Raw genomic sequence first — 14366 nt, forward strand, 5'->3', positions numbered from 1 at the left:
AAGCGGCTTATGAGGAACTTAGCTTTAGTAACAGACTTCTTTTCTGGTTGTTTAGAGGCAATTCCTACTTAACACAGGTGAGTAGCTATTTATAAGTCCAATTTAACTGATTTGCTTTAATGGACTTCTAAAGCATTGCGAATGAAACATTAAAAAACCCATTTTGTTTACAAATGCTGTTTTGTTTTTATAAAAAAGAGTTTCTGGGTCTTTTGCCACAAGGTATACTTCGTTTTTCCTGCTGGCATATCCTTAAAATAGGTTTGTCCATTGTTAAAATGTAGCCTGGTGCTGAGCTTGGCAGAAGGTTGAATCCATGTATAGTGCAATTTAGATCTCTCTGAGACAGCCCTCCTCAACCTATGGCCATGCTGGCTGGGAATTATGGGAGACATAGCCCAACACATCTGGAGGGCACCAGGTTAGAGAAGGCTGCTCTGAGCTGTAGAACATTACTTTTTTTTAAAAAAAATCAGTGCTGTTGCCCAACTCCTCTTTTTCCCCACAATTGCTAGTCAGAATTGATATTGTGTAATGGAAAGTTCTGTAATTTACATATGTGAATAGCTTCCCTATAAAATGAGCAGTGATCTCTCTTTTTTAAAATCTGTGGGGAAAATGGCAACCTTACATTTTTGGTGAGAACTGGGGAGTATGGACTGGAAAGACAACTCATCAAAACATCCGGAAGACCACAACAGGGAGGAGGAAGTAGGGAATCTTAGTGGCTAATGGGAATCAAGCTTGGGGAAAAAGATGCCCACATGTTTGCATTTATAGCTTTGCCATAGTGTGTGCATACGTGAAGGACATTTTTTATCTAGGTGTAGAACCCTTGCTATGATGACACGCATGCACACACAGGCCAGAGAGAGGAATCCCCCCACGCCCCCATGTGTAAAGAATTCAAGGGAATGAATTGAGAGTGGACAAACTTTTTCCTTCTTCCTGTTATCCAAATCCTTCTCGCACAAATGCAGTCTTCATTGCACTCTTTTGAGTGAGCATGGGTATGCTTTCCTATACTACTTTTACTTTGCTTTTCTTCAGAAGGACTGAGGGGAAAGCAACAAAATTCCTCACCGCCCCCCTTCCTTTTCTACTAACTAAGCACTATTTTCCAGTCTTCAGAGCTTAAGCCATGGTGTCCTGTCATAAGCCAATACATGTTACCAGCTGTGTAAAAACACAGCTCCACCCTAACAGGAATGTGATTTTGGCATGCCTTTCTATATGCTCCTCTCTCCCCAATGCCCTCTCTCCCTCTCTTTCTCTGGGATCTCTCTCTTCCATTTAACTGCTGCTGCCTTGTTTCTAGTTTCGGAGCCTGCCCTAATGACAAGGGCAGTAGTAGCATTTGATTTGCTGAAGTTCTTGCTCATTGCTTGTGGTCCTTACTCAGAAATAATATATTTTTTTAAAAAATAGCTATGTAGGGCCACCCCACTGTCCAGTCCCTTCCCTAGCCTCTGCTTACCATGTGGAACTGCTGCACACGTGCCCTGCATGAATGGGTGTGCACTTATTGGTTGTTAAAACCTGAAGTCTCCCTCAGGGGTGCCAGTTGGCCATTCCTGGTCTAAAGGTTGGGTCTTGACAAATCTTTTGTTCTTCTTGGAACATGATGATGCCAGAACACCAACCCACTTCCATTTAAATCCTTCAGTGCACAGCAGTGTGAAATGAAATGGGCATCTCTCTGTCTCTTGCTTAAATACACATGGTTTATCATGTAAAATTGGAGCACTCTTGCCATGACAGCCCAACCAGACATTCTTCTCTTGAGGGGTGAATGCATGGTTGCTATTCTCAGGTATATGTCTGTGGAAGATCAGTCTGATTCTTCATAATTGGCCTTCCTTGCATTGGCAGGTAGGCCTGACTGAGTGGGGTTACAGAATTATTTTACTGTTTCACCATTTTTCCCTATTGTGTCTATGGTTCAAAACACAAGGACTCTGGCTACTGCATGTTGGCCAAGGACTGCTGAAACAATGTTGGAACTGTGCCAAAGATATCCTTGTAGGCGATTTGGGTCTTCTAGCATCTGGGCTCAGCATGGTATTCTCTATATCTAGATTGGGGTGAGCAACACATGGCCCTCCAGATGTTTTGGCCTACAACTCCTATCAGCCCTAGTCAGCATAGCCAGTGGTGAGGGATCATGGGAGCTCTAAGCAGAACATCTGGAGAGCCACAAGTTACCCACCCCTGATCTAGATATATGCCATAGAAGGCTACCACCAAAGACTCCAGCTGCTCTTCAAAAATTCTTGCACACTATGGGTTCAGATATCTCCCCCACTGCCTCCCATTTCTGCAGTAACTGCATAGTGGCAATACTATGGCACAAGCAGCATATTTAACTTGCAAATTTAAATCGTTTTAAAGCCCTTCAAAAGCACTGCTGCTTATTTCTAATGAGTTGCAGGAACTATAGCAATTTCTAACAAAACATTTTCAGCACCCCTGTAAAACTACAGCTCCTCTTGGGGTAGCTGTCATGATAGTTAAGCTGATTTCCATGTGATTTAAAAAATAAATGTTTTACTATAGATTTGCCCCTGGATAGCCTGAAGGATGATTCCACAGCCATCACCCCTTGGACAAGTTCCAGGCCCTTTCAAATATCCAACTTCCACTGGATTCTCAGTATTCAGTGACTGCAAAAGCCATCATTGCCCTTGGTGGGGGTGCGGAATGGTTTTCTTTGTCCATCCTAAGAGTTTCTGCAGTAAGACATTCTTGCCTGCCTTCCAGACACCCACTAAACTGCTGCCTACCAAGCAGACTCTGTGTGTATCATCCTGCTCTGCTTGCACCAGAAGGTGAAGGCACTTGGGTGTCATTATGGAGCTTGAGAGAGACTTTTATTTTTGGCTGGCATGAATCATTCTGTTTCTGTCTCTCCTTCTCTTAATCTCTTCTTTATGCTTGCTGTTCTTCTAGGTCCTGATTCATACACCCAAAGTGGTGTGGCGCAGGATTATGTTACATTATGTTGGGGAATCTGGGAGCTATGGAGAAACATGGGAGGACAGAGATTATGTTCAATAACCCTAGAAAAGTAGCTACCTTTGTCTTTGCTTCTAAACTTGGCTTTGTTTACTAAGATTTCTTATCCAGTGATGACAGTCCTTTAAGTTACTTCATGATGGATACATTTTCAAAGAGTAAATCTGGGGATTTATACATGAAGCAAAAAAAGCCTCTGGATTAATCAGGATCACCCTCCTCCGCTTGGTTGTCAGTTCTGAGTAATGAAACATGTCAGTGAGAGCTGGGAAATATGACCTCGAGCAGCCCCTCTACTCCATTTCAGTCTGGCCCCTTACATGCCTTTTTATTTAACGGTGCCGTTCAGGTTTTGATCTAGACCCATTTGCGCTTTTGGACCCCTATCAGCCCCATGTGGTGTTATATCTCTAAGGGGGTGAAAGTCCCAAAGGAGGCAAAAGTAGTGTGGTGTGGCAGTTCAAAACTATGTTGGAAGCAACGATTTCCTTCCTTCCTTCCTTCCTTCCTTCCTTCCTTCCCTCCCCTTCCTTCCCTCCATTCCATTCCTAGCTTCGTGGAAGTTGCTGAACGAAGCCCCATCTAAGTTCTTGATGATGGAAGAAGAATGGAATAGGGAAATGTGGTCATGAGTGTTTGTGACCATGCTTGATGCGTATTCTTGGATACAGCTCACTGGCCAGTTTAAAGTCCATAGAGTGGCTGGACCAGTAGTAGTAGTAATAGTACATAATTACTAGGTTACTGCAATTGATCTGGAAACTTGAGCAGGTCCAAAATAGGGCAGCAAGATTGTTAATGTCCAACATCATCATCATCATTATCATCATCACCACCACCACCACCATTATCATTATCATTATCATTATTTACATGTTTATACAGCCCCATAGCTGAAGCTCTCTGGGCGATTTACAAAGATTAAAAACATTAAAAGTACAATATGCAAAATTTAAAAACATAAAGAACACACAACAGACAATATACATAGAGACAACATATATCTAAAAACAGCTTTGAGCAATCAGCCATCGGCCAACCATAAAAGGAATCCAAGATCGATTAAAAACTCATCACATGTTGCCAAATGCCTGGGAAAAGAGAAAGGTCTTGACCTAGTGCCGAAAAGATAGCAATGTTGGCACCAGGCGGGCCTTGTCAAGGAGATAATTCCATAATTGGAATGGAACATGATCATTTTATGCCAGTATTTTTCCATCTGCACTGGCTGCCAGTCGTTTTCTGGGCCCGATTCAAAGTGCTAGTATTATCATTCAAAGACCTAAACAGCATGAGGTCAGGTTACCTGAAGGATCGTCTCTTCCCATTTACACTTGCTGGGACCCTAAGATCATCTTCAGCTTTCTTTCTCTGGGAGCCCCCACCAAAGGAAGTGAGGTGAGGGCTACCAAGAAGAGGGCCTTTTCTGCTGTGGCACCCCAGTTGTGGAATGAGCTTCCCAGAGAGACTCACCTGATGCCTCCATTTTTTTCCTGGTCCAGCTACATGTTAAACTGCATTGGGTCCCATGCAATGTGAACAAGAGGATCTGGTGCCATGAGGGGGAAGGAGTGTGCTTTATGCACTTCTGTTCTGATTAGCTGTATGAAAGCAGGGGCTGACTCCTGGCAGAGGAGGGGATGGCCTGTATGAGTGTGCAGGAATATATATACCTGATAGCAGAGCTCCAATATATGCCTTCCTTTTCACTGACCCCAATGTCTTGTGGTGTCTTTAGGTTTGGGATATAATATTGACTTCATGGGGATAAATGCAAATTACTTTTTTGTTTTGAAGCAAGCCAAATGAGCAATCTCTGTAATAAGCCTGGGGAAAGCCCCCTTGTTGCTTTAGAAGGGCCAGAGTGAATTGGGATTCCAGGGTTCTATTTCCAGGTCTGTAGCTATTTTTCTCTGGTGTAGCAAGGTCCCTGTTTTATAGTAACACCTCAGTATTGTAGTGGAATCCTGTCATTCCCATTTTTGTAGTGTATTTCTCCTCATTACAGTCTGGATCTGGAATCTGCTTTCCTGCTGCTCTGAAAATAGACACCCCTTTCTGTTGTATGAAAGGAGTATTTCTTTCATTAGAGCTTTAGTGTTTCTGTCTGATCTCAAAGGCTCCAGACAGACAAAAGTGTTAAAACCATATTTCTTTCATTCGTTATTCACAGAAAGCTTAAGTCTACTTAAATCTCTTGTCTTCCAGAATCTGTATGAGCTGTGTAGGGTGCGTGACATGCTGTTCATTCTGTAGAGAATAGGACATAAATGTACATACGCTCTTAAAAAAGGAAGGCATGTTCATTTGCCCTTCTCTTCATCTGCCTTTCCCAGTCTTGCCTTCTAAAATGGCCATCTGAACTCTTGACAAGTATGTGGGGAAAAAAACCTGGGAAGAAGGAAATGAAGATTCCTCTAGAGCAGGGATTGCCAGCTGTCAGTCTGTGGACCAGATCCCAGTGTCCCTATCAAATATTTATTGTAAGGAATGAAAAGGTTCAGCATTGTAATGTTACATCCTGTTTTGAATTTTGCGTGTAACATGTATTCAATATGTAAATTTACTTATTCATATCATTTACAAAGTCCCTAGTCTGTCTTTTAAAATTTTACTGAATTACTGGCTCAATCGTCTCCCGCAGTGGTGAGTTCCACAGGATCAAAAGTTATTTTCCTTTTGAACAGTTGCTCATATGGATGTGGAAGTTTTGAAGGCTACTTCAAGTAGCAGATAATCCTGCTTTTCACACCTAACAACCTCTTTGATTTGGACTTGCCAATGTTTGTTATAAATGTCTAATAAGTTTTATTGTTTTTATGTGAGCCACTTTGGAGGCCAAAAAACAGCAGATAAATAATTTCATAAGCAAATAAAATAATGCCATCTAGCAACTGGTGAACAATTTCCAAGCCCTGGAGGCAGAGTTGGTACGTTCTGAATATTGTGAAACTGCTTTCATTCCATTTAGAGGAGGGAGGGAATTCCAGAAATAAACAAACCATGTCTCTTGCCACTTTTTGTATCTTCTGAAGCCAGTAAGCTAAACAATCATGGTGGTCATTTTTTCCTTTTCACGCACCTCATTCACGGAATTTTACAGTGCTCCATATGTAACCCTCCTGTGTTTTCCCACCGCTTTTTCTGTTGTCTTCCTTACCGCAGAAAATCCATTAAGAAGGGAAAGATGGAATAGCTGCACAATCTCTTTTGATTGGTAATGCTAGGAGCTATTCAGCTGGAAGCACCCCCATGTCTCTTCTCCAACTTTGGATTGTCTAACGGGCTGCTTCCAGACGAGAATTTATTGTAGAATAGCCATGGCTTGTTCACTCACATTTTAAGTGATGTCCACACATCATCTTCGTCCATTTGTAATCCTCCTGTATTTTCCCAGTGCTGCTTCTGCTCTTTTTCTTAGCAGAGAAAGTCTGCCTTTTGTTTTTTTGAGAAGGATGGAAAAGTAACAGTCTCTACAGGTGTAGATGGCCATAGCTCTACTCTTCCATCTTTTTAAAAGAGATGTGGTTTTTATGTGGGAAGTGACCTATCAGGCAGCTGAACCTATCACATCTCAACACAGAATCAGTATAACCTTTGCAGTGGGTGCCATTTTTATGAACCATTTATTTTATTGATCTTTTTATTAGTGCTAAAGCATGTTTCCAGCTATAAATTTAAAAAGTAAAGTAATAATGCAATATCCCTTAAATGTATGGGCATTTTAGCACTATAATACTATATTGCAATATATAAAATTTAAAAATGATAAAGCCACTTTCTGATCATTGCCATTTTAGCTAAAGTGATTAGTGGCGGGGATTGGAAAGGTTTTTTGCTTTGTTTTGTTACATGACTTTTTTGAAAAGGGCTAACACCAGAAAAATGCTTTTGTATTACTAGAAAGATTGATTTTTAAAAAGGTGATTACAAGTGGAGTCCACTACAAAGGATATAATGAACGTGTGCTGAGCTGCGGTCAGTTCATCTGTCTGATAAGCCACCATCCATGTCAAAGCCATGCATCTTAAAAAAGATGGAAGAGTAGCGCCAAGAGCTCTGCTTTAGATGGAATATAGTGGGATGTATACACAAAAAATGCACAATATCCCCTGATAGCATGAAAAGTCAACTGCCATCCTGCTTGAAGCCTTGAGTGGAAGAGCAATTATTATTTTTTTAGTAATAGGAGCTATTTGTCTGAAAACACCATAGTTCTATGGCAGAGGGTAGGAGAGTGATTTTGAACCTTAGGCTTCAAATTTCACAAAGATTATTTTTTTGTTAGTTGTTTGTTGGGTGATGACTGTGTTCAGTCTTGCAGCTAAATAGGATTTCTTTGTGATTGTACCTCCTAATCCTGCTTGCATCAGAGCTGTACCTGTAGTTTATTATTATCACCAGCTGCAGCAGCAGCCCCCACATTTTGTTTGTTATTGTTTGGCTGCATTGTTGGGATAACAGTTTAATTTTTTCCAGAACCCAGTGGAATGTGAATACAGAGCTGTTTGCAGACCAAAGTTTGCGTTATTGTTTTTGCTGTTGATTTGCCTTTTTCAGCTATTTATATCTAATACACCTTGGCAGAGCACTCAGTGCAACAGCAAATACTTTCTGCATTACAGTTCAGCTGAAACGTCTTGTTTTTGTCCTGTCTCGGTTCTTGAAAAAAATAAGGCAAAAACAGCAAACAGATGAAGCTGCTTTCCAGAGCTACTCTGCTGAGTGTTATTACATTGATTAAAGAACCCTTTCCCAGTGTTCTTGGCTATATCCTATACTAAATATAGCATACAATGTAATTTTACTTATTGTTTTTGTGTAAGAAGTCAACATCAGTAACAGACGTTTTACAGTCTCACAAACACTTGCATTGTTTTGTAACTTGAAATCAGTAACTTGAAGATGCACGCTTAATCTCCTTAAAACTCTTGTAAGGCTAGGCATTTCAGTGCTTTGCATACACAAGCTCTCGGGTTCAGTGTGTGATATTTCTGGGTAGGGCTGGGAAAGAGCCCTGTCTGAAACCCTGGAGAGATGCTTCCGGTCAGTGTAGTCGTCCACAGGCTCCATTCAGGTAATCTGCAGAAAGGGTGCTGAGCAATCAGCATCTGTTCTTGACTCTGCACTTGATTTATTTTTTCTGATAACAGAGATCGAGGCTGTTTTGACCATGGCTGGATTACTGAACATGCTAACAAAGCCCTGGCTTTAGAGCCTGTGATTTCATAATATGGCCCTGGTGCAGTCTACTATTTCCCTCCCTAAACAGTTACCGATTCAAGGGGCCTTTCCCAGGATCTTGGCCTAGGGCATGTGTTTTGATTTTTAGAACAACCCCCCAAAAGTTTATTAAGTTGTCCAGTGAGCCCCCCAGCAATTTTCAAGTGGTCCAGGGGGGGGGAGTTAATGAAAACCCCTGTTGTAGACAATACTTCATTCTCCCTTATCACAGTTTCCTTTTTCTTTGTTTGCCTCTTCAGTTAAAGCAATATAGAAGACGTTTGTGTAGAATGGTTACAAGGGATAAGGGAGTGCCTTCTCTCTTATCAACCTGCCTGGTCACGGAGGTCATCAGAAGGGACGCCCCTGGTGGTTCTGCATGGACTGGAGAAGAGCCTTCAGTGTGGTAGCTCCCTTTCGGTGGAACTTCCTGCCTCCTGGAGGTCAGGCAGGCATCAGCATTGTGTTATTTTCCGCACCTGCTGAAAACATCTTTATTTCAAAAGCCTTCCTTGATTGACCAGCCGCAGTTTTTATTGGTATTCTGTCTTTAAAGAGCAGTTAATATGGTGTTTTATTTTGATGTTTTTATCTTTTATTGTTCACCGCTCTGGAATCTGTTTAGACGTGGAGTGATATATAAGTGTTGTAAATACATAAATAAAACACTGAGCTAGATGGACCAATGATCTGACAGTGTAAGGCAGCTTCCTATGTTTCTGTCTTTAATTTCGTTCAAGAGACATGTGCAGCCAAAGGGGAAGCTAATTGAGTTTAAAGTTGACTTTTCCAGACAAATCAATTAGTGTAGCTAAATGATGTCATTTTGTCAAAATTAAATACAAGCGACAAGTTCTGTGCTCCATTATTGTTCTCGCTATCAGATGAGATTTGTTGCAATGCTCATGTGCATGCTATGGTTAAGTAGCTGTTCACTTAAAAGACAACTTCCTTGGGTTGAGTGAGCGTGGGAGGTTTCAAACACAGCTATCCCTCGGTGTAGGTATCTCCAGGTTAATTTAATTGGAAGAAAAGTGGTTGTGTGAATGCTAAAGGACTGACTGTGCTGACCACTAATTTTCCTAGCAGGCTGTAATCAAAGTAACCGAAGGATTTGTTGCAATCCTATACATACTTACCTGGGAGCAAGTCCCATTGAACACAGTTGGGATTACTTCTGAATAGTCATGCATAGAAATGCACCGTAAGTACGTGGGATTTTTCACTCTGATAATGCTGAGATTGTGATAAGCAACCCTTTGAACTCCCACTTCTTACTACTCTGTGAACGGGAATCGTGTAGTTATAATGTTGCTGACTAGAAATGGCTTCTTATCCTGCTAAGCAGATGTTCTTGCCTTTATTGAGAACTGGCTCAAAAGTTCCTCTGGAGTAAGATGGTTGAATGGGTGCGGAGAATGAGAGAGCCAGTGTTGTTTCGTGATTGCAGAGACTCTGGTTCAAGTCCTTACTGGTCCTAAAACTTACTGGGTGACCCTGGGCCAGTTAGCATCTCACAGCCTAACCTACCTGACAGGATTGTTGCGAGGATAAAATGGGTGGTGGTGGGGAGGCACTATCCATGCAGTCCTGAATCCCTTGGAGGAAAAGTGGGACATAAATGCGATCCACATGAGGCTCGTGGCAGATTGTGGTGAGCCCCTTCCTGCCAGCCAAGCAGATGAGCACCATTTGCAAACTATTTTTTGTAGACACACCCTGAATTAAATGTCTGGCAAATACATCAAGAGGTTAAGTCAACTTCAGTTAAAAGGAATTGTATTAGCTGGGAGAAGTTGCAGTTTCCTTTTCCCTTTTTGCCTCTTAAGGCAATATAGATGAAGTTTGTGTAGAATGCACTGGATAGCAGCAGCTCTGGCTTTTGCATGCTGCACCATTTTGCTGCTCTGTGCTAGACTCTGGCTCCCTTGTTTTATTATGGCCTTGCTAGGAAAATTGTTGCTTTAACGTGTCCAAGAGCTTTTTGAAGCCCATCAATCTAGTCCATTTACTTAATTCCATGCAGGGCTTTGTTTCCCCAAGTGCTGTTTTAGACATCTGAGATTGCAGAGTGAATAATGAGTTTGGATAATGGATTCAAATAGCAGCTTATTGTATCTGGTGGAACAGTCGGACAAGTGTATCTTTTTGCGTCTTTTCATTTGGTGGCAAGTGGGGTTGTGCCAAGAACAGTTGTAATGTTCTACCTGTTAACAATTCCCTCTCATGATTAGCACTTCCTAATAAAGCTGCACCGATTATAAGGATGACTACATCAAAGCCAGGGCTCCTACCTCCCATCAAAGCACTGGTCCATTTTGGTTGCTTCTTATTGTCTGTTTTCTTGTGCGGACACAACTGAAGCTTTAAAAAGTGCTAGGTTTCCAGAGAACTCAGTTGTGTGATGGGGCTGTTCCACTAAAATATGCATAGACACAGGGTAATTGTCTTTTCTCATGTTGGTATTAGGCAGAAGAGAAAGAGATGAACATGAAGCCCAGTCAAAAAGCTTCAGCATTACTGTAAGCTTGATTGGTGGCATGAGAAGACCTAGATGGTGTGAATGGCTATAGGCTCCCTGGAGAAAGCAGTGGCCTAGGCCTATTAGGTGGCCATCTTGGGCCTCTAGATGCCATTGGTTACAGCTAGAGGCAGCTCCTGTTGACTAATCTGTTGAGAGGAAGGTACCTCAATAAAGGTATTAATTTAGCGGTAGTGATGGCTTCTTTCCGCCCACTCAATTTGAGGTCTCACCAGGCCCTGAAGCCTTCCTTATGTTACCTGACATCTCTAGTCAGGCTTTAAGATTTTGGATTAAATTACTTGAAGCAGCTGGAATGCTTAAAGCTCTTCAACTGTATTTCCCAAGAGTCTTGTGGCCTTTCTGGCAGTCTGTTAGGACTTGGTGGTCAAGTGCTGTTATAATAGGTGAAGGAACAATGCCTCCCTTCCCCCAGTGTGACAGATGTGTCCATGCTGTGTAGCAAATAGCCTTTCCACCACACAGAGCTCCAATTGCCTCATCTATTGCTATCTCCTTAATGTCTGCCGATCTCATTAAGAGCTTTGAATCAGGGCTATGGACTTGCAATAGAGTGGGGTTGGGTGGGGAGGGGAGGGAAAGGCCACTAGAAAACCAATTTGTGGAGCTGTAAATATGCTTGTAGATTCAGTAGGAAACTAAAAGAGCCCACTCTCCCACCCTGCTGCAGGAATAGCAGTTCGTTGCAATATTTTGTGCTAAAACCCTGCCTACAAAAATCTCTGTGTGTAACTTTGGACTTCTGGAAACAGATAAAGGGAGATTGATTTTTGAGCTCTTGTCAGTTTGGAGCAGCCCCTCCCACCCAGTTTAAATTTTCTTGTCCTTTTCGGCCAAAATTGTATCTTGGGAATCATGCCCAGTGGCTCCCCAGTATCACGCAAACTCATTTTCTTTTGTTTCACTCTACTTTTTTATTGTTTGGAAAAGGAAGCATTCTGTTTTAAATTGCTTCCTGAAATGATGGCTATTCCAAAGGCTCTGTGCTCCTGCTTCAGGATGTGAAATGTGTGAATATCTTTCCCTTGGAGGCAGACATCTCAGTCCAATCCAATTTCCAAGCTTTCTTGAGCAGTGGAATATAATAACAAATTATTATTCTGACCAACTAGTTCAATGGCAGCTTACACTTCCTTATGAATTGGGCTTGACTAAGGCCTCTTTTTGCATTTCCTGTACTTCACAGCTTAGAGGTGTACGTGTGAATTCAATAGTTTTATTGACTCTTGCTTTTAGTATCCAAAGGAGAGCTAATTTCTGACTTATACTGACCTAGTATCCAAAGGAGAGCTCCCCTGCTCATTTCCCCCCGCAGGGCAAATGCAACTGTTGTGTGTGTGTATGATTTAAGTAGAAGGGAGAAGGGTTTAAAAAAGCCCTCCCTAGTGCTGGGGTCCTGATATGACCCCCACACACACACACACACATATATGACACTTTAAATGTTTTTAACTTGCAGAAAGTCCTCTATCTATCTATCTATCTATCTATTCTTACATACTGGACTAATTAGTTTGGGTCAGCCCCATGTATTTTCTGTGTGTCAGATGAGTTTTCAGCTATAGGTCTGTATGTTTCTTGAATATATGAACATACGAGCCTGCCTTATACTGAGTCACAGCAGTGGTCAGTATGGTCTCTCTGACTGGCAGCAGTTCTCCAGTGTTTCAGATGGGACATTCCCAGCATAACTGGAGATAGGCAGGGATTGAGCTCTATCTACCACTATGGTCCCTCCCTGAATCCATAGTGTACTGTATACTACATCCACTGGCTCTCCTGCATGCCACAGACCCCACTTCCTATGCCCCTTGTGGCATCTGTGGTACATACTGGCCATCTGCTGTGGCTCCTACTACATTACATATCCATCTCCGCCAATTTCGAAGGCTTTAAAAGGAGATTGGACACATTCATGGAGGAAAAGGCTCCTGATGGCTATATGCTCCCTCCAGTGTGCCTATGTACACCAGGTGTTGGGGAACATGGGTGGGAGGGTGCTGTTGCACTCATGTCCTGCTTGTGGGTTTCCTGTGGGTAACTGCTTGGCTACTGTGTGAACAGAATGTTGGACTAGATGGACCCTTGGTCTGATCCAGCAGGGCTCTTCTTATGTTCTCAATTCTGATTCAGCCTCTGTATAGATATGTGTGGCTACAGGAAGTTCTGTATTCTGGTATACTTTCTCCATAGCATACATCAGTGAAGCAGCATGTCTATGGTTTCTGGAACCCATCTGTTTCAAGAAATTAAAGGGCTATGCTCTCATTTTCTCTCTCTCTCTCTCTCTCTCTCTCTCTCTCTCTCCCCCCCCCCTCTTTTCCTTTTCCTTTTCCTTCCTTCAGAACTTTTAACAATTTTCCTTTTAATGGAAGCTGATTCATAGGATCACATGGATATAGTATATATATATCACTGCCTGAAAATTGCAATAGAAGATAAATACTAACTAAACAAACAAACAAACCCCGCACTAAACTCAGAACTAAGGTTAGGTTTCTTCACCAGGCCATTCTATTTTAGACAAGCAGGTAATTGGTCTCCCAGCAGAACAGTACTAGTGTGTATGCCAAGACGGATAGGGTAATGTCTGACTTCTGTGTTTCAGACTAGACATAACTGTACCAGATCTCTCTTTAATCATTTTTACCAGTTATAAATGGATGGGACATTTCACGGTGCCAAATATTTTTTTAATGGCTGCTAACTGAATTTTTGGAACAAAATAGAAGTTTTCTCCCCCCTCCCAGTACAAAATCCTTGTTTATGGAAAAGCAGATTGCCCTGCTCATGTGTTTTTTTGGTACCTCAGGGCTGATTCCTCTATTTGCTTTTGAGAGGTCTAAACTTCTCACAAGATAAATTTACTGGTCAGTTTCATAAGATTTTCTTATGAGTGCAAGATTAAGGCTGAGGATAATGACAACAGGGGAGAACCTTGAGAAGCAGGCTTTTAACTAGAATGATCTTGTGCTATAAAGGCCAGGAACATTGTCTTTGTGAGCCAAACTAGATGGAAACAAGCCTATTTCTTTTAAAAGTGGGCCTATCCCCATCACATATAAAGCAGGGGTCTGATTTAAACAGCAAAAGGGGTGAAGGGTGCTGAACCTGTAGTCTGTCTCTTGAGGTGACCATGCTCCTCCTGCTGGATTCCAGTATGGGAAGGGAGACTGGAGGTGCTTCAAGACAGAGGGCTTCTAGCGCTAACAATCCAAAGACATTGGCCTGGTTTGTATGATCATGGCACAATGGCTTATTTCCCCTGCTGCATGTGCCACGTGAATTTGCATAATTTTCCTTGCTCATGTGGCTTGCTGTGTCATGCGAACCTGGTGAAGGTGGCTTGTTGCTAACCTTGGTAATCTTGGTTTACAAGCCAACCCAGAATCCTAAAACAGCCACAGCAACAAGCCACCCTTGCTGGTCTGTTGTTGAAGGGGGGTTTAATTGGTTGGGTGCTGTTTATTTATTTGATTCATTTTAAATGTTTTTAATTTATTTGTATGTTGTGTTTAAATTAAGATTTTATTTTTAATCTGTATTTTATTGTTAGCCACCATGAACACCACTTTTTGGCAGAAAG

At 41.9% G+C, this 14366-nt stretch overlaps 1 protein-coding gene across 25 annotated transcripts in view; it reads left to right on the top strand.

Annotated features, from left to right (window-relative positions):
- The window catches only part of LRP1 (LDL receptor related protein 1), a 516733-nt gene that overhangs the window by 153822 nt on the left and 348545 nt on the right, over nucleotides 1–14366 (top strand). Inside the window, exon 1 of one of the 25 annotated variants that reach the window (XM_084836559.1) lies at nucleotides 6748–8681. The exons of the other annotated variants lie outside the window; for them this stretch is intronic. Within the exon in view, the coding sequence (XP_084692685.1) occupies nucleotides 8618–8681 (64 nt within the window). The 5' untranslated portion in view covers nucleotides 6748–8617. Of the gene's footprint in view, nucleotides 1–6747; nucleotides 8682–14366 lie in introns of those variants that run through there. 25 annotated transcript variants of the gene reach the window in all.

Source organism: Heloderma suspectum, chromosome 2 (assembly GCF_057233095.1).
Source record: "Heloderma suspectum isolate Gila_16-S chromosome 2, 16-S_ref, whole genome shotgun sequence".
NCBI lineage: Eukaryota > Metazoa > Chordata > Lepidosauria > Squamata > Helodermatidae > Heloderma > Heloderma suspectum.